The 24,097-nt window shown below is 41.2% G+C and overlaps 2 protein-coding genes and 1 long non-coding RNA gene across 4 annotated transcripts in view; 1 reads left to right on the top strand and 2 right to left on the bottom strand.

Annotated features, from left to right (window-relative positions):
• Window positions 1-1,013: 1,013 nt before the first annotated feature.
• Window positions 1,014-5,149, bottom strand: LOC110520084 (glucose-6-phosphatase 2). The gene is made up of 6 exons (XM_036974375.1): window positions 5,016-5,149; window positions 3,060-3,362; window positions 2,403-2,512; window positions 2,102-2,213; window positions 1,872-1,993; window positions 1,014-1,773 (listed from the first exon to the last, which is right to left on the bottom strand). Exons 2-6 carry the CDS (start codon window positions 3,350-3,352, stop codon window positions 1,262-1,264), a joined length of 1,149 nt encoding a protein of 382 aa, XP_036830270.1. The 5' UTR covers window positions 3,353-3,362; window positions 5,016-5,149; the 3' UTR covers window positions 1,014-1,261.
• LOC118958775 lies at window positions 3,361-17,926 on the top strand. Of its 2 annotated transcripts, none has more exons than XR_005047558.1 (3): window positions 3,361-4,950; window positions 5,090-5,196; window positions 17,891-17,926. It is a non-coding gene; the product is annotated as an uncharacterized LOC118958775 (long non-coding RNA). The 2 variants fall into 2 exon arrangements; XR_005047559.1 differs by lacking the exon at window positions 17,891-17,926 and having other exon boundaries at window positions 3,361-4,558; window positions 4,714-4,950; window positions 5,090-5,190.
• A 2,285-nt stretch (window positions 17,927-20,211) lies between these two features.
• Window positions 20,212-24,097, bottom strand: part of LOC110520083 (ceramide synthase 6) — a 30,611-nt gene continuing 26,725 nt past the window's right edge. Inside the window, exons 8-11 of the mRNA XM_021597122.2 lie at window positions 23,955-24,061; window positions 21,719-21,875; window positions 21,174-21,197; window positions 20,212-20,955 (exon numbers count right to left, since the gene is read on the bottom strand). Coding sequence (XP_021452797.2) covers window positions 20,788-20,955; window positions 21,174-21,197; window positions 21,719-21,875; window positions 23,955-24,061 — 456 coding nt within the window. The 3' untranslated portion in view covers window positions 20,212-20,787. The remainder of the gene's footprint in view (window positions 20,956-21,173; window positions 21,198-21,718; window positions 21,876-23,954; window positions 24,062-24,097) is intronic.

Raw genomic sequence — 24,097 nt, 5'->3', positions numbered from 1 at the left:
TGTAACAACACAGATTTTTATTAGATTTTTTATTAAAGTCCCATGATGCTAGTGACTGCCCATAATTGCTTAACCATCATTTATTCACATGACTTTACTTTAATAAAATATTTCAGTTGTTGTGTATATTACATTTGTTTTATTTGATGACTTATTATTTCAGTCATCATCTCATCTCTATAGAGCTGCTGCCTACGCTGTCTGACAAAATCACTATTTTGTAGTTCTTCAAATGAAATAAGACATACTTTTATGACTGCTGAATATCAGCAAGTGTAAAGATACCTCACAGCTGTTCTCTATATCGCCTCAAGGTCTGGTATTCATCTCTCTTCCATAGCAGGCTTAAAAGAAACACAGACAGGACAAGGAGCTGTGCAATGGATTTGGGTCATTGTAGTTAATTACCACATTTAACTCCCTACTACATCACACAGTTCAGCCTGGCTCTGATTTATCTGTAGAGAAACTGTGATGTGCGTGTTGAGCTCACAGAAGAAAAAAAAATGAAATGGAATTCAAATAATTGAACTGACATCAGTCAATTTGTTGTTTTAAAAAAAAGAAAAATAACTGACATTTTGGTTAATCAACCAGCACTAAACACCAAAACAGGCTGAAATTTCAGGCCATCTTTTCAAACTAAAATGGCATCATCATTTTCACAATTTCACAGTATTACTCCAACCTCATAAAATGGAAATATATATATATATATATAGTAACTCTTTCTCAAGGAAAAACATTAATCTAAATTGGAATCACAGTAGAATGAGAACATTTACAGGCTCCTGAGTGGCACAGCGGTCTAAGGCACTGCATCTCAGCGCAATAGGTGTCACTACAGTCCCTGGTTCAAATCCAGGCTATATCACATCTGGCTGTGATTGGGATTCCCATAGGGTGGCGCACAATTAGTCCAGCATCATCCGGCCATCATTGTAAATAAGAATTTGTTCTTAACTGACTTGCCTAGTTAAATAAAGGTTAAAAACAGTAAAGGAAATTGATAAAACACATTTTGTTTACAATTTACTTTAATTTTTTTTGTCTTAAAAAAACACCAGCTCACTCGTTTCACACTGTACATGTAACATACAATTTAACATTGCAAAAACTATAATCCACATTTTCCAACAAGGTAAATAGCTTAGCAAAAGATATCTACATTACAACCATAAACAAATTGCCATAGGAGTCAGGCAATCTATGTTCATTATAATGCAATTCGTCATTGTGTCAAGTGACGATGTACAAACATTTAGTCTAATTTCCTCTCCTTGTCTCCTATCAACAAGTGAACACCGTAGGGGATGAGTGCCACCACACTAAGAGGGACTGCAGCACTCTTACAGAATGAGAGTGTGTAGAACAGGATCTCTGTGTGAGTGGGAATTTTGATGAAATCGTACAGCTGCAGAGAGGTCAGATTGGCTGCTACACACATGAGTTTAAACCTAGTCTTGTAGCCGTTCTTCACTTTGCAGCTCTGGATGAACATCTGAGAGTTAATGGCCAGGCCAAGTCCAAACAATGCTCCCAGGTTCCTCACTAAACCAGCAAAAGGTGTAGTGTCCAGGTGTATCCAGTCTGGATTGGCACACCACTTCTTTGCTTTAGGTATCGACCACAATAGGTCAATGTCTATCATTTTAAGGAGCAAGTAAAGGCTGACGGCAAAGGAGAACAGAAATAAGCTAGTGTGAAGGTAGACTTTTAAACTGGCTGTGTGGATCGAGGGAACATGCTCAAATGCTTCAGCAACTAGAATACCTGTTGAGAATTAAAACATAAATATACTGTAGTGAAAATGTCTACCAAGTGAAAACACACACCATGTAAACACTAATTGGTCATAATAGAAGTCTTACCAGCTAGAACACCAAGGATAACCTGGTGAGGGAAGTGTGTGGCGATGAAGATCCTGGAGATGCCAACACTAATCTGAATGATCCAAAATGCCATCCACAAAAAGGACCACACAAGCCCAAACCTGAGAAGATTGAAGATAATTTAGGCCCTAATAGAGGCACACATTATACAGGCACATACATTAATTCACAAAGCAACATAGTAACAGCATGCTCATGAATATGCCTACCTCTGGCAACCCTGAGTTGAGCTGTCACAAAGGCGTCTGGTAAAGTTGAGTGCTGATGTGATCATTACATACCAGACACACGAAGAGCCCATGGCATGACCGGATGGACTGCCTATACAAATGAACAGGGTTTATCTATCATACAAGCATGACACACATTCAGATCTTCACAAAGATATATTTCAGTTCACAAAACAATACATCAGACAGTTTTGCCATTTTGCAATCCATTACATGGAATAATCCTTCAATCTCCAGAATGCATGATCATAATGATTGTCAGACAGGAAATTACACTGACCTGGTCCTGTTTCACAGGTAATGTGGAACTGCTCCAGCTGGGGGAGTGAATTATTCTGGTAAAAGAGAGTTTCATGCACCCACCAGTATGGCCGTTGACCAAACAGAATCCTAAAAACAAGAGAGTCAGATTTAAGCAATAATGCACGAGAGGGTGTGGTATGTGGCCAATATACCACGGCTATGGGCTGTTCTTATGTATGACGCAAGGCGGAGTGCCTGGATACAGCCCTTAGCTGTGGTATATTGGCCATATACCACAAACCCCCAAGGTGCCATACTGCTATTATAAACTGGTTACCAATGTAATTAGAGCAGTAAAAATAAATGTTGCGTCATACCCGTGGTATACAGTCTGATATACGGCTGTCAGCCAATCAGCATTCAGGGCTCGAACCACCCAGTTTATAATAACATTTATATAACAATATGTGTTTCAATACAATCAAATTCTGTATACTATGACAAACAAACTATATCTGTCAAAATATTTATGCAATGTCATACTGATCCCCTAGACAGCATGAGCATGAGCATAAGCATCAATACGCATAATGTTACTACACTTTCACTCACTATCTCTCCCTGCCTTTACTAGTTATGGCAACACAAGTGTAAAAATATATTTTTTAAACACAGTGAGCAGATGGTGTCCTACCATTTGAAAATTAGGTTGAACCAGTCTCCGATAACTGCCACCCATATCATCTTGGTGCCGACAATTTGGCTAAGCTGAAACCACAGAGGAAAATAGAGAGAAAAGATGTTACGAGGGTCGCCCACAGAGGACATGAAGTCAAGGAAGTCATGGTAGTCCTTGTAGTTGCTCTGGAGGTGCTGGATCACCAGCACCCCACTGCTGTGGATGAGGTCCATCTGGGGTTCAGTCTGTCTGGCACGACTGGGACAGCTGCTCCCTTGGCCACAACTACAATGCTGCACCGTGGACATCAGTCTCTCCCTTTTTAATAGAGAGAGAGAGAGAGAGAGAGAGCTGTCTTCTTTATATGTAAATGTACCATCATAAATCATTCAAAAGCTAAGTGTATGGGTTGACATTGTTTGATTGTGTTGGTATAATGTGAAATCAGCATTTTAAGGCATGTTGCACAAAGTTGTTTACAGGATGATAGTGTGGACATTAGATTGTCCACAGGTCATTACTTTTATTGGTTAAATATTAGCCATTCTATCCACCTCTGAGGACAGTGTTCGCACGCAAATGCACTGTTCGACCACTGGGGTCATTTACATAATGACATCATTTTCCCATTCAGTGATTCTCTGGTGGGGTGATTGGGCACTGTAACAACAATGGGTTTCTAACTGTGAAGTAAAACATCACGATATGTACTATTATTATTATATTGTTTATTATTACAAGTAATTTTGGATTTTAATCATTACCCTAAGATAAGTGAACATCCCCTACTACAGTGGTTCTCGAACCTCTGCTCTGGGACACCCAGATATCTCACAACTTGATTCACTTATCAAGGGCTTTATTATTAGTTGACTGTTCAGCTGTTCTGTCTGGAATAGTTCAAATACATTGAATGGCTGCGGACCCCAAAGGAGCAGTTTTGCTCTTATTTTTCTCAACTGAGAAAAAGGCTACCAGATGCCCCAGTGAGACCAATGGGATATCTAATGAAAATGAAGAACCGTGAACAGACCCCTTTTCTAGACAACTTCCAGGGACTAAACTGGTACTAAACTATGCTTTCTTAACATTCTGTATCTTCATGCAGATATAAACTCGACTAAAATGTACAAATATATTTATGTATAAAGTTGATTTAGGCTTTGCCTACAGGTACATGTCTTATATCGCCACAGGGTGGCGCAAATTCATGAGCACAGACAAAGAGACTAAAAACTTTGCATTGTGAAAAACGTGTCTCATTCCCTTTTTATTTTCATATCTGGTTTTAGACGAGACATAAGGAATACACATCGCATTTGATAAATACTGTGCATTATAATTTGTATTGCATACATTTATTTCTTAAAGGACTAGAAACTTTAACTTTACATTAAAAAAACTCAATTTCCGGTGTGCAGTCACAGTCCTTGTTTCCGTGAGCTGAAATTTTGAAAACTACTGCGAAAAGCTGACAGGAGTTCTGGGTCTAGGAACATCCGAAAATTGCTAAGGTAACGTTGGCTAACAAAATTCACCATATTTTTTTTTACAATTATAGCTAAAATAATTGTTATATGAATCGCGTCGGCCACGTTTGTTCATGAGTTGAGAGGTGGTTTGTTTTAAGCTAGCTGGGTTTGCTTAACCATGAGTTCATATATTTCAGTGTAAAGCTACAACAATCTGGGATTAGCTGTTTTATCAGAAAAATTGAACCCCCGACACTTGATTTATGGATGTGGCAGCTGGGAAAAATATGGCCTAAACTAGCCCAGTATTGGACCAAAGGAGACTAACGTTACACCGAGGACCTTACATGTTCTGATTTACAAGGGCGAATTGGCTCTGGAAGCCAAAACAAATGACATTACTCCATGTAAACAGGAAGCAATTCTCAATTGCGGTACGGTTCTATAAACATATACCACTCCTTTCAAATCACGAATACAAAATACACACTTACTATACCTGTTTTAACAGTTGCAGCCGACAGTATTTATCAGTGACAACACATTTGTGGCTTCTCTTCCATTTACACACAGGTGTTCAGAGACGCAGACCAGGTAGTTCACTCGGTCTTCCATCTGTTTTCCGTTAACAGGAGCTGCGACATGGAAATATGGCGGTGTGGGGACCCTAACCCTATAAGGTTGTGTATCAATGTTATTTATTGTTTAAATCTTTTTTTAGCAAACCTATCATCAATTGAAATTACCTTTATCCTGTCACGTGCACTGTATATAGCATGCGTAAACAGTAGTGAAATGCTTATTGCAAGCTCTTCTTCAACAATGACTAAGTCAGATGAAAATACACACTTGAATAAAGAAATACACAGGAGAAAAGTCACTACATACAGTGCCAATATCAGTGCAGGGATACTGGTGATAGTTGTAACCAGGGTTAAAAGCAACTGAGCAGCAGGATAAATAGTAGCAGCAAATAGTGATTGTGTGTGCATGTGTGTTTGATTGCACCTGCAATACATTTTTGGACTTTTTTATTTTCGAGGTGTGTATATATAAAAATCACACACACACTACCATTCAAAACTTTTGGGTCGCTAAGAAATGTCCTTGTTTTTGAAAGAAAAGCACTTTTTTTTTGTCCATTTAAAATAACATACAATTGATCAGAAATACAGTGTTGACATTGTTAATGTTGTAAATGACTATTGTAGCTGGAAATGGCAGATTTTTTATGGAATATCTACATAGTCGTACAGAGGCCCATTATCAGCAACCATCACTCCTGTGTTCCAATGGCACGTTTGGTTAGCTAATCCAAGTTTATCATTTTAAAAAGGCTAAATGATCATTATAAAACCCTTTTGCGATTGTTAGCACAGCTGAAAACTGTTGTACTGATTAAAGAAGCAATTAAACTGGCCTTCTTTAGACTAGTTGAGTATCTGGAGCATCAGCATTTGTAGGTTCGATTACAGGCTCAAAATGGCCAGAACCAAGTAACTTTCTTCTGAAACTCGTCAGTCTATTCATATTCTGAGAAATGAAGGCTATTCCATGCGAGAAATTGCCAAGAAACTGAAGATTTTGTACAATACTGTGTACTACTCCCTTCACAGAACAGCTCAAGCTGTTAAATTAAATAACCAGAATAGTAAGAGGAGTGGGAGGCCCCGGTGCACAACTGAGCAAGAGGACAAGTACATTAGTGTCTAGTTTTGAGAAACAGACTCCTCATAAGTCCTCAACTGGCAGCTTCATTAAATTGTACCCGCAAAACACCAGTCTCAACGTCAACAGTGAAGCGACTCTGGGATGTTGGGCTTCTAGGCAGATTTGCAAAGAAAAAGCCATATATGATTTCCAAAGCCATGTGGAAACCATATATCCTGAGGCTGCATTTATTGTAGCTGGGGTTTACTAAATTCTATCAGCATATCGAATGCACGGCACGAACTGGTAGCATTCTGGACCATTGCGACTCTAACTTCCGCAATGAATACAAAGCCCTCCCCCACCCTCCTTTCGGCAAATCTGACCATGACTCCATTTTGTTGCTCCCAGCCAATAGACAGACACTAAAACAGGAAACGCCCGTGCTCTGGTCGTATCCAATGCTGGTCTGACCAATCAGATTCCACGCTTCAAGATTGCTTCGATCACGTGGACTGGGATATGTTCCGGGTAGCTTCAGACAACAACATTGACGTATCCGCTGACTCGGTGAGCAAGTTTTTATTAGCAAGTGCATCGGTGATGTTGTACCCACTGTGACTATTAAAACATTCCCTCAGCAGAAACTGTGGATTGATGGCTGCATTCGCCAAAACTGAAAACGCGAATCACCACTTTTAATCATGGCAAGGCAACTGGAAACATGACATAATACGAACAGTGTAGCTATTCCTTCCAAGGCAATCAAACAAGCAAAGCATCAGTATATAGACAAAGTAGAGTCGCAATTCAACGGCTCAAACACGAGACGTATGTGGCAGGGTCAACAGTCAATCACGGATTACAAAAAGAAAACCAGCCCCATCGGACATTGACGTCTTGCTCCCAGACAAATTGCTCGCTTTGAGGACAATACAGTGCCACTGACACGGCCCGCTACCAAAGCCTGTGGGCTCTCCTTCACCGTCGCCAATGTGAGTAAAACATTTAAATGTATTAACCATCGCAAGGCTGCTGGCCCAGATGGCATCCCTTGCCGAGTCCTCAGAGCATGCACAGACCGGCTGGCTGGTGTGTTTACGGACATATTCAATCCCTATTCCAGTCTGCTGTGTCCACATGCTTCAAGATGGCCACCATTGTTCTTGTTCCCAAGAAAGCTAAGGTAACTGAACTAAATGACTTCTGTCATCATGAAGTGCTTTGAGAGACTAGTCAAGGACTAGTCCACCCTCTCTGATACCCTAGACCCACTCCAATTTGCTTACCGCCCCAATAGGTCCACAGACATCGCAATCGCCTGCACACTGCCCTATCCCATCTAGACAAGAGGAATACCTATGTCAGAATGCTGTTAATTGACTACAGCTCAGCATTTAACACCATAGTACCCTCAACTCGACATTAAGCTCGAGACCCTGGGTCTCAACCCCACCCTGTGCAACTGGGTCCTGGACTTTCTGACGAGCCGCCCCCAGGTGGTGAGGGTAGGAAACATCTCCACCCCGCTGATCATCAACACTGGGTCCCCACAAGGGTGTGTTCTCAGCCCTCTCCTGTACTCCCTGTTAACTCATGACTGCGTGGCCATGCACATGGACTTCAGGAAACAGCAGAGGGAGCACACCTATCCACATCGACGGGACAGCAGTGGAGAAGGTGAAAAGATTTAAGTTCACAGACAAACTGAAATGGTCCACCCACACAAACAGCATTGTGAAGAAGGTGCAACCAGGGCTGTATCACCGCCTGGTACGGCAACCGCTCCGCCCTCAACCGCAAGGCTCTCCAGAGGATGGTGCGGTCTGCACAACTCCTCACTGGGGGCAAACTATCTGCCATCCAGGACACCTACAGCACCCGATATCACAGGAAGGCCAAAAAGATCATCAAGGACAGCAACCACCCGAGCCACTGCCTGTTCACCCCGCTATCATCCAGAAGGCGAGGTCAGTACAGGTGCATCAAAGCTGGGACCGAGAGACTGAAAAACAGCTTCTATCTCAAGGCCATCAGACTGTTAAAACAGCTGTCACTAACAGACTCAAATCTCTGGCCACTTTATTAAATCTATTCATTAAACTGATTAAAGGTATCAGTAGTCACTTTAAATAACGCCACTTTAATAATATCTACATATACTACATTACTCATCTCATATGTAGATACTGTATTCTATACCATCTACTGCATCTTGCCTATGCCGCACAGCCATCGCTCATCCATATACAGTTGAAGTCGGAAGTTTACATACTTAGGTTGGAGTCATTAAAACTTGTTTTTCAATCACTCCACAAATTTCTTGTTAACAAACTAGAGTTTTGGCAAGTCGGCAGTAGTATCTATCTACTAACTAAATATCCTTTCCTGCAACCCGGCTCACCCAATGTGGTACGGATCTGCTATTTCTATTCCTTATAACTGGAACCTCCATCAGGAGCTAGCCAGCTAACTAGCTACTAACTATCAGTCTTTGTTAGCCACGGCTAGCGGTCTTCACCTTTTAGCTCGGACACCAGCAAGCATTAGCTCGGACAATACCTGCCAGTCTGCACAGCGCGACATCAACCCAGAGCATATCGTACTGCTTCTCTCTACCACATCACCAGATTCCTGCCACAAGCTCTGGACCATTACATCAGATCATCGCAGCCAGCTATCTGCAATCGAGTGACTACTTTTAGCTAACGCCTATGTCCCGAAGGAAGCACCAGTTAGCCTTGAGCTAGGCCCATATACCAGCTAACTTCTTGGGCTACAGTACCTCTTTTGCCAATTGACCTGAACCCTTTATTGTCGACACGGAGCCCCGCCGATCCATCACGACTGGTCTGCCGACGTAATCGTCCGATGTGGTTTCAACAGACTTTTCCATTGCGTTGACGCTAAAAACCCATCCGCTAGCCCCGGCCCGCTAGCTCTCTGAACTCCGTTATCTCTCGCTCACCTAGTGTAGTAGCGACTATCGAACGGTGACCTAAACTGGGATATGCTTAGCACCCCGGCCGTCCTACAATCTAAGCTTGATGCCCTCAACCTCACACAAATTATCAAGGAACCTACCAGGTACAACCCTAAATCCGTGAACACGGGCACCCTTATACAGTGGGGAAAATAGTATTTAGTCAGCCACCAATTGTGCAAGTTCTCCCACTTAAAAAGATGAGAGGCCTGTAATTTTCATCATAGGTACACTTCAACTATGACAGACAAAATGAGGGGAAAAAAAATCCAGAAAATCACATTTTCTGTCAACTTATAAAGCACGTTTGATCCATAAAAACTACAAAATATTTAAAGTTGCCTATAAACTTTGCCAAAATATTTCAAACTACTTTTGTAATACAACTTTAGGTATTTTTAAACGTTAATAATCGATCAAATTGTAGACGGGTCTGTTGTTCAATACAGGAAGACAACAAACCAGCACTACTTTTCACGTCTTGCGCAACTCTCAACGGTGTTGCCCAATTCCTAGTTGGCCTACTTCTTCATTGCACAAAGGAATAACCTCAACCAAATTCCAAAGACTGGTGACACCCAGTGGAAGCGGTAGGAACCAGTTCCTAAGAAATATCGTTTGCCAACGAGAACTCACTGAACAGACAGAGACCTAAAAAAAATCTGAACGGTTAGTCCTCTGGGTTTTGCCTGCTACATACGTTCTGTTATACTCAGACATGATTCAAACAGTTTTAGAAACTTCAGAGTGTTTTCTATCCAAATCTACGAATAATATGCATATCTTATATTCTTGGCTTGAGTAGCAGGAAGTTGAAATTGGGCACGCTATTTATCAAAAAGTGAAAATTCTGCCTCCTTGCCCCAAGAGGTTAATCGAACAAAAGGACCAATTGTGATGTTTATGGGACATATTGGAGTGCCAACAAAAGAAGCTCGTCAAAGGTAATGCATGTTTTATATTTTATTTCTGCGTTTTGTGTAGTTCCTGCAGGGTTGAAATATGCTACCCTCTTTGTTTACTGGTTGTGCTATCATCAGCTTATTATGCTTTCGCCGAAAAGCCTTTAAAAAAAATCTGACATGTTGGCTGGATTCACGAGTGTAGCTTTAATTGAGTATCTTACATGTGTGATTTAATGAAAGTTAGATTTTTATATTTTTTAATTTGCTGCGCTGCATTTTCCCTGTTTTTTTGCCCAAGTGGGACGTGACTGTCCCGCCTATCCGTAAGAAGTTTTAAATAAGCATGCTCCATCCAAAAAATTGTAGAACAAAGAACAGATATAGCCCTTGGTTCACTACAGACTTGACTGCCCTGACCAGCACAAAAACATCCTGTGGTGTATGTACTGCATTAGCATCGAATAGCCCCCACGATATGCAACTTTTCAGGGAAGTTAGGAACCAATATACAATCAGTTAGGAAAGCAAAGGCTAGCTTTATGAAACAGAAATTTGCATAGATTTTTAGATTTTTGTCCTATATACACTTTTTTTTTGTTGGTTTCAGTAGATGAGTATTCAGGAAAAAACAGGACACGTTTACTTTTTCCTTTAAAGTGATCGTGTCCCCAAACAAAGCCAAGAAAGACAGAATATATCAACAAAGCCAAACAGGGATTTCGGGATTGGAAATTAGAGCAATTTATGGTAAATTGGGAAGAAATCTGTTGGCAATATTGTACCGTTTGAATGTTGACCATGTGTTAAACCACAGAAGTCAAATGATTTGTTTTTCTTTTATTCAAGGTGAGATATTGCATTTTATTTTCCGAGACATCAACCAAAGTGACTGACTGTGCATACATTAAGTCGGAAGTTTACATACACTTAGGTTGGAGTCATTAAAACTAGTTTTTCAACCACTCCACAAATTTCTTGTTAGCAAACTATAGTTTTGGCAAGTCGGTTAGGACATCTACTTTGTGCATGACACAAGTCATTTTTCCAACAATTGTTTAGACTGATTATTTCACTTAATCCACTGTATCACAATTCCAGTGGGTCAGAAGTTTACATACACTAAGTTCACTGCCTTTAAACAGCTTGGAAAATTCCAGAAAATTGTCATGGCTTTAGAACCTTCTGATAGGCTAATTGACATAATTTGAGTCGATTGGAGGTTTACCTGTGGATGTATTTCAAGGCCTACCTTCAAAATCAGTGCCTCTGCTTGACATCATGGGAAAATCAAAAGAAATTGTAAAAACATTGTAGACCTCCACAAGTCTGGTTCATCCTTGGGTTCAATTTCCAAACGCCTGAAGGTACCACCTTCATCTGTACAAAACAATAGTACACTAGTATTAACACCATGGGACCACGCAGCCATCATACCGATCAGGAAGGAGACACGTTCTGTCTCCTAGAGATGAACGTACTTTGGTGCGAAAAGTGCAAATCAATCCCAGAACAACAGCAAAAGGACCTTGTGAAGATGCTGGAGGAAACCGGTACAAAACTATCTATATCCACAGTAAAACGAGTCCTATATCGACATAACCTGAAAGGCTGCTCAGCAAGGAAGAAGCCACTGCTCCAAAACCGCCATAAAAAAGCCAGACTACGGTTTGCCACTGCACATGGGGACAAAGATTGTACTTTTTGAGAGATGTCCTCTGGTCCTTATGTTTGTAGGAAAAAGGGGGATGCTTGCAAGCCGAAGAACACCATCCCAACCGTGAAGCACGGGGTGGCAGCATCATGTTATTGGGGTGCTTTGCCGCAGGAGGGACTGGTGCACTTCACAAAATAGATGGCATCACGAGGCAGGAAAATGATGTGGATATATTGAAGCAACATCTCAAGACATCAGTCAAAGTTGATGTTTGGGTCTCAAATGGGTCTTCCAAATGGACAATGACCCCAAGCATACTTCCAAAGTTGTGGGAAAATGGCTTAAGGACAACAAAGTCAAGGTATTGGAGTGGCCATCACAAAGCCCTGACCTCAATCTGATAGAAGATGTGGGCAGAACTGAAAAAGTGTGTGCGAGCAAGGAGGCCTAAACTTGACTCAGTTACACCAGCTCTGTCAGGAGGAATGTGCCAAAATTCACCCAGCTTATTCTGGGAAGCTTGTGGAAGGCTACCCTAAATGTTTGACCCAAGTTAAACAATTTTAAAGACAATGCTACCAAATACTAATTGAGTGTTTGTAAACTTCTGACCCACTGGGAATGTGATGAAAAAAATTAAAGCTGAAATAAATAATTCTCTACTATTAATTCTGACATTTCACATCTTAAAATAAAGTGGTGATCCTAACTGACCTAAGACATGGACTTTTTTACTAGGATTAAACTGAGTTTAAATGTATTTGGCTAAGGTGTATGTAAACTTCTGACTTCAACTGTACATACACCTTCATGCTGAGGATCCTACCAGAGCGAGTACAGTAAATAGTAGAGTACAATAACAAGCGGTTTGGGCAACTTGTAGCTTTATCATGAATGTTATTATGTATGTGTTTCTTGTTATTCAAAGGCAAAATCAGAATGATAAATCTTTGATCGTACTTGTGTATGGGTGTTACTTTCCTCTTCATCAGTCTTGGCTGTGGCTTTATCTTGGATGAAAGCATTGAAGACATTTTGCTTTCACTGGGGCCTCTGATCTCACACTCTGAGAGGGTCCTTAGTAAATGATGAAGCTCCTGATTTTGACTGGACGAGCCAATTGAATAATACTCTGCTCACAATCCTTTTGAAAACAGAACATAATCTGGTTAGGATGTATATTAACATACTTGTTGAATTGCATATAGTGTTGTGTCATCAAAGGTTATGCTATGGTGTTTGTGCTGTCTAAATCTGAATGAACATGCACAATATGGAATGAACTGTATAGGTTGTAAATTATATAATCTAGGCTAGAATGAATTTGCTCAATGCTCTGACAAATGCACATTGGTTATGAACCTACACTATGTAATCAAAAGTATGTGGACAACTTTCAAATTAGTTGATTCGGCTATTTCAGCCACACTCGTTGCATGGCCGTGTGCTCGATTTTATACACCAATCAGCAATCTCCATAAATTAACATTGAAAGTCACTGAGGCCATTCTACTACCAATGTGGCACCCTCATAGGATGCCACCTTTCCAACAAGTCAGCTTGTCAAATTTCTGCCCTCCTAGGGCTGCCCAGGTCAATTGTACAGTATGTGCTGTTATTGTGAAGTAGATATGTCTAGGAGCAACAACGGCTAAGCCGTGAAGTGGTAGGCCACACAAGTTCACAGAACGGGACATCCGATTGCTGAAGCTTGTAGTGCGTAAAAATCTTCTGTCCTCTGTTTCAACACTCACAAGTTCCAAACTGCCACTGGAAGCAACGTCAGCACAAGAACTGTTCATCAGGAGCTTCATGAAATGTGTTTACATGGCCGAACAGCTGCACACAAGACAAAGATTACCATGCACATCTGACAGTCCAACGGACAAATCTGGGTTTGGCAGATGCCAGGAGAACGCTACCTACCCAAATACATAATGCCAACTGTAAAGTCTGGTGGAGGAGGAATAAGGGTATAGGGCTGTTTTTCCATGGTTCAGGCTAGGCCCCTTAGTTCCAATGAAGGGAACACTTAACGCTACAGCATACAATGACATTCTAGACAATTCTGTGCTTCCAAATTGTGGCAACAAAGGCCCTTTCCTGTTTCAGCATGACAATGCCCCCGTGCAAAAAGTGAGGTCCATACAGAAATGGTTTGTCGATCGGTGTGGAAGAACTTGACTGGCCTGCACAGAACCCTGACCTTAACCCCAAGAATTGAAACACCGACTGCATCCATGCCTAATCGCCCAACATCAGTGCCTAACCTCACTAACGCTCTTGTGGCTGAATGAAAGCAAGTCCTCGTAAAAATATCTAGTGGAAAGCCTTCCCAGAACAGTGGAGGCTATTGTAGCAGCAAAGGGGGGACCAACTCCATATTAATGGCCTTGTGAATGTTGACCTGTTTTAAAGGTCTTCCTCACATCGGCTACGGAGAGCGTGATCACACAGTCGTCCGGAACAGCTAGTGCTCTCATGCATGCTTCAGTGTTGCTTGCCTAGAAGCACGCATAGAAGTCATTTAGCTTGTCTGGTAGGCTCATGTCACTGGGCATCTCACGGCTGTGCTTACCTTTTGTAGTCAGTAGTTTACAAGCCCGGCCATATCCAACGAGCGTCTGAGCAGGTGTAGTAGGATTCAATCTTTGTCCTGTATTGATGCTTTGCCTTTTTGATGGTTTGTCGGAGGGCATAGCGGGATTTCTTCTAAGCGTCCAGGTTAGATTCCTGCTCCTTGAAAGCAGCAGCTCTAGCCTTTAGCTCAGTGCGGATGTTTCCTGTAATCCATGGCTTCTGGTTGGGGTACGGTCACTGTGGGGACGACATCATCGATGCACTTATTGATGAAGCCAGTGACTTATGTGGTGTAATCCTCAATGCCATTGGAAGAATCCCAGAAACATATTCCAGTCTGTGCTAGTGAAACAGTCCTGTTCTTATCTCCTACATCTGACCACTTCCGTATTGAGCGAGTCACTGGTACTTCCTGCTTTAGTTTTTGCTTGTAAGCGGGAATCAGGAGGATTGAGTAATGGTCAGATTTGCCAAATGGAGGGTGAGGGAGAGTTTTGTACGTGTCTCTGTGTGTGGAGTAAAGGTGGTCTGGAGTTTTATTTCCCCCTCAGCTTGAACATGTAACATGCCGATAGAAATTAGGTGAAACAGATATGTTTCCCTGCATTAAAGTCCCTGGCCACTAGGAGTGGCGCCTCTGGATGAGCATTTTCTTCTTTGCTTATGGCCTTATACAACTCGTTGAGTGTGGTCTTAGTGCCAGCATCGGTTTATGGTGGTAAATAGACAGCTATGATAAATATAGATAAACTTTCTTGGTAAATAGTTTATTTACCAAGAGAGTAAATAGTCTATAGCTACCTCAGGCAAGCAAAACCTTAATATTAGATTTCTTGCACCAGCTGTTATTGACAAATAGACAAAGACCGCCACCCCTTATCTTACCGGAGGCAGCTGTTTTATCTTGCCGATTCACCGAAAACTCAGCCAGCTGTATGTTATCCATGTCGTCATTCAGCCACGACTCGGTAAAACATAAGATATTACAGTTTTTAATGTCCCGTTGGTAGGATAGTCTTGATCAGAGCTCATCCAGTTTATTATTCAATGATTGCACGTTGGCTAATAGGACTGATGGTAGAGGCGGGTTACTCAATTGCCGTCGGAGTCTTACAAGGCACCCCGTCCTACCCCTATATCTCCATCTCTTCTTCATGCGAATGACAGGGATTTGGGCCTTGTCTGGTGTCTTTGTCCAGTACAAGGTGATTAATTGCTGTTCTGATATTCAGAAGCTCTTTTCGGTCATTTGGGGGAAACATAATGTACAAAATGTTACAAATAACGCTAAAAAAAACAATTGCACAATTGGTTAGGAGCCCGTAAAAAAGGCAGTTGTCTTCTCTGGTGCCATTATTACAATTCCTCTTGTAATCGCTCCTCTTTCACCCCAGCTGCCAAACAACCCTGATTCAGATTACCTTGATTCCTACCCCTGCTAGATTAGAGACATAATTTATAGATCTGCATGTAAGGGTGCTCTCGAGCGGCTAGATGTTCTTTACCATTCGGTCATCAGATTTTCCACCAGTGCTCCTTATAGGTGTAATGATGTATGCTGAGAGTCCGGAAGCAAGTTCAGGGAGTGAATACATTTAATAAATAAACAAAACAAGAAACACAAACGGCGCACCGACATGAAACAGAAACAATGATGACTGGGGAAGAAACCAAAGGGAGTGACATATAAAGGGCAGGTAATCAAGGAGGTGATGGAGTTGAGGTGAGTGTCATTATGCACAATTGCACGAAATGCTGGTGACAGGTGTGCGCCATAAACGAGCAGCCTGGTGACCTAGAGGCCAGAGAGGGAGCACACGTGACACTAGGACCTCACTGCACTCTATTAAACTGTTCATCTCCGTATACCCATTGCAAGACCCACTGGTTGATGATTATTTATAAAAACCCTATTAGGGCGGTGTGAGGCCTATCTGAGATATCTACTGCAGCCCTCATCCTCCACATACAACACCCGTTCTGCCAGTCATATTCTCTTAAAGGTCCCCAAAAGCGCACACATCCCTGGGTCGCTCCTCTTTTAAGTTCGCTGCTGCTAGCAACTGGAACGAGCTGCAAAACCACTCAAACTCTCTTCATTCAAAGACTCAATCATGGACACTCTTACTGACAGTTGTGGCTGCTTCGCCTGATGTGCTGTTGTCTGTGCCCAATAATGTTTGTACCATGTTGTGCTTCTGCCATGTTTTGTTGCTACTATACCATGTTGTTGTCATGTGGTGTTGCTGCTATGCTAATGTTGTCTTGGGTCTCTCTTTATGTAGTGTTGTGGTGTCTCTGTCGTGAATTGTGTTTTATCCAATATTTTAATTTTAATCCCAGCCCCTGTCCCCACACTTCATGGAAATGAAAACAACATCATGTAGTGTTTTTTCAGCACTATTACAACTTTTATAAACATTGGCACATGACATACTTAGTAGATATTTTATAGAAAAGGTAACCTACTCACTTGTCATTCATCAACTTGGATGCCTTGAGTTTCCCAGCAAACTTCTGCAGTCCCTTGGCATAACTGACCTCCAGCTCAGCCCTAGTCACAGAGAAATGTCATCAAGGCACGTTACTTTTGTCACACTGAGGTGAAACCGTAACTACAGGTAATTCAAATTCAATCCGGAAGTTAGGACTTCAGCATGCAATTATGAATGGATGTGTAGGTACGTCCCAAAAAAAAGAATGGAAATGTCATGAAAAATAAATATGTGCAGTCCAGCTTCAAAAGTGTAACTTTTCCAATCTGAGAGAGCATACTATGCTCAAATAAATTACCTCAAAGGATATTCTCAAGGAGTTGTGTATGCAAATACAGTACATCACATTGACCATACCTTTGCTGACATACTGTCATGACCTTGCAGAAATGCTCCCCATTGTTGGAAAACCTCTTCAGATCTTGGTACAACAGGTTGTACTATAACACATTTGCCAAGTCATGGTGTTGTCAAACTGCGGCTATCTTGAGTAACCACTAATACAAACAGCTTTGAAGAAAATCCATTACATTTTGAATTATGTTACACACATATAAAGGAGAAATAAGCAACATTTGTCTTTGCCATTTGACTAAAAGTTGTCTTTGAAAAGAGGTAGAGTGAGTACTCACCGTACAGTTGCTCACAGGGTCCGGCATTTTCAGTCTAAGGTGGTTTATTGACTTTGCACTTTGAACACGCTCCTCCTAAAGCCATTTATGCGGAAATCACCCGAGCATATACACTGAGCATACAAAACATTAAGAACATGTTTTGCGTCCTCCGTGTATACGTTCAGGTGATTTCCGCATGAATTACTTTAGGAGAGGTGAATCCAGGTAAGCTATGATCCCTTATTGATGTCACTTGTTAAATCCACTTCAATCAGTGTAGATGAAGGGGAGGAGAAATGTTAAAAAAATATGTTTAAGCCTTATGACAATTGAGACATGGATTGCGTATGTGTGCCATTGAGGTTGAATGGGGCAGGCAAAATATTTGTGCTTTTGAATGGGGTATGGTAGGTGCCAGACGCACCAGTTTGGGTGTGTCAAGAACTGCAACACTGCTGGGTTTTTCACACGCATCAGTTTTCTGTGTTTCAAGAATGGTCCACCACCCGAAGGAGATCCAGCCAACTTAACACAACTGTGGGAAGCATTGAAGTCAACATGGACCAGCATCCTTGTGGAATGCTTAACACCTTGGTGTTCCTAATGTTTAGTACACTCAGTATATAGCCAGTGCACAGGAAAATTCCATTGGAAGATTCAACCATTTATGTCCTCACCCATCCACTGTCACTTTGTGCACATGAAAATGTCAATAATGACTTAATTCATGAAAACCCTTTTCCCATCAACAACAGGGATGATCGATACTGCATTAGAGACCTACACAATACACATTCTATTCAATCCATGTGTCCTTGGATGATTCATATATGCCAATACAAGTAAAAAGAGAAATTACATGGGCTCCTGGAGAGCTATTATTTTTCTCTGAAACACAAACGCTACTTGAAGTTGAATATGCAATACATCTAGTTATATTTCAATGAGAATGTATAATGAGAATGGATTAGCGAGATGAATGTCCCGAAAGCATTGTTGAATGAATATCAATGACAAGAATTCATAGTCATAATTATGCAATCACATTAATTATTCACTTAGCCTTGAGAGGGAATCAGTTTTGGAACAAAAAAATAACAATCCTTCATAGTCAACTTGCCATGCCACAAAAATTCTAATTCTGTAATCTACCAATATTACTCCGTTACTTCTCACAAGAACAAGTATGTACAGCAACTGCTAGTTTCAATTAATCAGATCGACAAATATACGTTCTTACTTGCAATCTTTAATTATTGTCAAGGGTTTTAAATGCATCATTGCTTAATAATACCTTCCTCTGTCTTTCAAGAGGGCCATGAACAATTAACGAAATACTTACCAGAAATGTTGTAGAATACTTAACAAAATTTAATTGGAAATATAGCATGGCCCTATTTTTACACACACACATACATAATGCTGTTACTGATATCTCTTACAGCTTATGGATGGATAATGTGTGTTTGTATTTCCCATAATAATGCATTGTTGTAAGACCACATTATTCATTTGTGAGCAAAACAAATGCAATCAGTTTTAGCAAGTGAAGGGGGGGGCATCACTGAAAACAAATCCATTTGTTTAGCATTTTTGCCAATGAAAAGACTCATGCTGTAATGTGTGTACCCGTTGATGGAATAGTGAAATGATATGCATTACGGATTGGTTCACAATTAGCCAATCTTAACACTGACAAAGTCATTGAGACATGTTGACAATAATTAGCAAATTTACAGTACCAATCAAAAGTTTGGACACATCTACTCATTACAGGGTTTAAAAAAATATTTTTAAAACTATTTTCTACATTGTAGAATAATAGTGAAGACATCAAAACTATTATAACACATGGAATCATGAGATTCTTCAAAGTAGCTACTCTGCCTTGAACTTTGCACACTCTTGGCTTTCTCTCAACCAGCTTCATGATGTAGTCACCTGGAATGCAATTAAATTATGTGTGCCTTGTTAAAGGTTAATTTGTGGAAATTCTTTCCTTCTTAATGTGTTTGAGCCAATCAGTTGTGTTTTAACAACGTAGGGATGGTATACAGAAGATAGCCCTATTTGGAAAAAGATGAAGTCCATATTATGCCAAGAACTGCTCAAATAAGCGAAGAGAAACAACAATCCATCATTACTTTAAGGTCAGTCAATGCAGAAGATTTCAGGAACTTTGAGTTACCAGCCTGCTGCACAGAGTTCAAGTAACAGACATTTCAACATCAACTGTTCAGAGGAGACTGCATGAATCAGGCCTTCATGGTCGAAATTGCTGCAAAGAAACCACTACTAAAGCACACCAATGAGAAGAGACTTGCTTGGGCCAAGAAACACGAGCAATGGACATTAGACCGGTGGAAATCTGTCCTTTGGTCTGATGAGGCCAAATTTGAAATTGTTGGTTCCAACCGCCGTGTCTTTGTGAGACGCAGAGTAGGTGAATGGATGATTTCCGCATGTGTGGCTCCCACCGTGAAGCATGGAGGAGGTGGTGTGATGGTGCTTTGCTGGTGACACTGTCAGTGATTTATTTAGAATTCAAGGGACACTTCACCAGCATGGCTACCACCTGGTCTGCGCTTAGTGGGACTATCATTTGTTTTTCAACAGGACAATGACCCAACACACCTCCAGACTATGTAAGGGCTATTTTACAAAAGGAGAGTGATGGAGTGCTGCATCAGATTACCTTTCCTCCACAAATCACCCGACCTCAACCCAATTGAGATGGTTTGGGATGAGTTGCACCGCAGAGCGAAGGAAAAGCAGCCAACAAATGCTCAGCATATGTGGGAACTCCTTCAAGACAGTTGGAAATGCGTTCCAGGTGAAGCTGGTTGAGAGTGCCAACAGTGTGCAAAGCTATCATCAAGGCAAAAGGTGGCTACTTTGAAGAATCTAAAATATATTTAATTTGTTATTTCATAGTTTTGCACTGCTGTTTTTTCACTGCTATTCTACATTGTAAAAAAAAATAGTAAAAATTAAGAAAAATCCTGGAATGAGTAGGTGTCCACATTTGACTGGTACTGTATATCTATCCAAAATAAATAACAGACACATAACATAATTAACTACCCCCAGTATGCCAGTCAGACTACGTTTAAACAGCATGCTTTCGTCATAATAGTGGAATGCGTTCATTCATTGGCTAAACAGAGAGACTGGGCTGTACCGACAGGAGTGCTTTGATATTTCATTGAATGCAGTTTGATGCAAATATAGAGAAAGATAATAAAATGGAGGGGAAACATGGAAATAATCAAACTGAAAACTAAGAACTTCCAGTACCAGACAGGCAATGTTGTTCATGTCGCACACATGTATCTATGAATGGTGTCTGCAGCTTTGCTCCAGTGCTTATAAAATGTCTCATAGCAGTGGTCAGTGTTCATCTAGACAAGGGGCCCCTGCTGACAGGTACCCATTGGTCCCGTGGACTTTATTGGTCCCGTTGGTGGTACTGTTGTGGTGCTTCTGAACAGGAGTGGGCGGAGGACCGTTGTCCTCATCCGAGCTGGACTCAATGTCACTGCGGTCGTCTTTCGACACCTGTGGAGAGGTGCAGACGCTGTCAGAACAGCTCATATACCATCTGATGTCATGACAGAGGAAGTAAAAGCAGTTGGCCATCGCTATTGGTTTCCTCATTTTACAAATAAGATCATGTAAAAAAAGAAAGAAAGGGATGTCATGTGATTGTGACTTGATAGTGAGATGACGTGACAATACACAAAGAAGTTTGTTCCCCTTCTGTTCCAACTACTTACATGTAAAGGATTCCACTTCCCTGCCTTGAAGGTTGAAAGGTTAGCATGAGGGATAGAAAAAGTAAAATCAATGAAGGTTATTGACAACAAAACAGGCTCTTTAGTGAATAGCTTCTGTAGTACATGTACAGTGAGCTTGACTGCTAAGATTACCCTTTGCTTTGCATTTACAATTACAAAAAGTAACATGGTAGTGCTAAATTCTAACTACATACATAATGAGAATGACTTTTTAACTACATAAAGACGGTCCTCTTGAGTGTACTCTGTCATATTTTCATAATGTCTGCCAAATGGCACCCTATTCCCTATGGGCCCTGGTCAAAAGTAGTGCACTACATATGATGCCATTTAGGACCCTGAAATGCGAACTGGGGGAGAATCTCAACGTTTCCTTGACTACTCGCATTCTCTTCTCAACTCAGGAGAAGAGGAGAAGCTCAGAGAGGGACCTCTGACATTCTCAACCAATGAGTTTTGAGAACCAGGCAAGAGGACGCGAGGAGTCAAGAAATTGTAATTGAGACTCTCCCTTTGTCTCTCACCTTTCCTCTGGAGATGGCTCGACAGGCTATCTTCACTATGAGGTAGGACCAGAAGGAGTGCAGGAACTGCAGCAGGATCAGGAGTAGGTTGAACACCCACCAGGAGGGGTACGGCCCCACGATCTCCCAGCTCTCAAACAAGGTAGTGTTTAAAATCCTACGTGAAAGAGAGAGAGAGCAAGAGAAAAATAATTAGTCAACTCATTTGATAAGTAAACCACACTACACACACATTCAGAGCAGCTCATAATGACAGGATGTAGTAATGAGACAACCACGTCATCTCTATTGGGAATTGGGTAACATACTGGAAATACTTATTGGTTTTAATATGGGTCGCTCTCTGAAATTAACAAAAACCTGTCAACTAAAGTACACGCCAGAAAACCCAGTCTGAGGCAGCTGTCACCAAATAAGCTACTTGTTATTGTCTTAGGATTCTAGGTGAACAGAAGACAGTAAATATTCCTGGTGCTCTAAGGTAGAGTGGAGGAATACAGATGGCCAGGTGGTTGAGAGAGACCCACAGGGACAACATAAGAGGCTAACGTCCAGAGCCTTCAGCCCCTAGCTAAGGGTTTCCCAAACTCGGTCCTCGGGACCCTAAGGGGTGCACGTCTTTTCTTTTTTTTTTTGCCTTAGCATTACACAGCTGATTCAAATAATCAACAAGCTTTGATAATTTGAATCAGCTGTGTAGTGTTAAGGCAAAAACCAAAACGTGAAGTCTCCTAAAACCCTTGGGGTCCTGAGGACCGAGTTTGGAAAACACTGCCCTAGCTTGCTCTCCATCCTCCACGACAGACAGGCAGAGACAGACAGACCCTCTCTTAACAGCCAAGGATAATTATCACCCAGGAGAAGACAGACAAATAACTTTATCCCTTCTCCCCGCTATACTGTGCGGAAAAGCTCATGCAGCACTTTACTGTATGAAGTCAATCTGTTATAATGTACACACTACTCAAACCACTTTAAAGAACATATTAAATCCTTCATTCACTTCTCTGATGAATGGCTTGATAGCTATTTCAGGGAAGGTAGAGATATAGTTGGATAATTGTACATGATATGAACCCAGCTGATACTGAAGCCATGGCAACAGTTGTACAGTCACACTACCCTTCTGGTTGCTGTGGTGCGCTCTGCCTGCACTGTGATATACTGTATAACTCACGACGGCATACTAACAAGAGGAAATCACTGAATGAGACTTTTCTAAAGGATTTACATTTCTTTAGAGACAGTGCACTGTACTGTGGAGGTTCATGCTTTAATATCTTTCGAATAAAGAGTCGTTTGTCATTTTGATCTGGTAATTAACCGCGCTGTCCTCGAGTGTGGGCTCAAAATTGGGGTGACGTCTCAGAGCGGGATAGTAAATCACGTCGCTGTTTTCTCCTCGTACAGTGACGGTAGTGCTGAGAGTGTGCTTAGGACATGACACAGTAAGATGGTGCGCACATATTCCTCTACTACGACTAATTTGCTACTGCTTCTCTCTCTCTCTCATATCAAAAAAGGTAGGATGTCTCTCTGACACATCAAAAACATTCCGGTGCAATTCAAATTCATCATCTAATTGGAAGTCCAATATGTAAAAAAGACAACATTCTGGCATTGATACCAACTGATACAGGCACTGTGATAACATAAATCATTTGTTAATTAAGGTTTTCAAAGTGTACATTGAATGTGCCATTTCAGATTCCAGTCTCAAATCGACCCTGGTTTACATAATTAAATTATCTCAAAATAATGGTCCGTCTTTCATTTTTATTTCCCCCTCCCTCTTTACTGGAGAAGATGCTTACGTCCATATTGTTGCTGTAGTATCCATAGTAACTATTACTAAGCAACAAAACTCACCAAGACCTGTATAAAATGAAAACCTTCCTGGAAAAATTGCAAAGCCCATTTGGAAAAAGTGTCAATATTCTGAGATCTACAGTACATTCATGTCTCCTGTATTCGGAGACAGATTATACACTGAAACAAACATGCTCCGATATACAGTATCATCCTGGTCTGTCTCAACTGGCAGCACACAAGTGCATCTAAAAAACACTAAACTCCATTGTTTCAATTGAGCTGTAGTCTTTCACAGAGAAGACATTGGTTGAGTCCCAAATGCCGCATTATTCCCTACATAGTGCACTATTTTTGACCAGTGGCCGTAGGGAATAGGGTGCCATTTGGGAAGTATTCATTCTATGTAGAGACAAAGCCTCCTTACCAGACAGGATAGACACCCAGCCTGGAGCTGATGAAGACCATTGCAAACATGACAAACAGGAGGTTGCAAAGTCTCTGAAACTTGGCATAGTTGGCCATTTTGGCAGCCTGCAACAGATGACACAGACACACGTAAAATGGTTA

This window comes from Oncorhynchus mykiss, chromosome 3 (genome assembly GCF_013265735.2).
Source record: "Oncorhynchus mykiss isolate Arlee chromosome 3, USDA_OmykA_1.1, whole genome shotgun sequence".
Taxonomy (NCBI): Eukaryota; Metazoa; Chordata; class Actinopteri; order Salmoniformes; family Salmonidae; genus Oncorhynchus; species Oncorhynchus mykiss.
The sequence above is the reverse complement of the archived record's forward strand: the minus strand, read 5'-3'. Positions and strand labels throughout refer to the sequence as shown.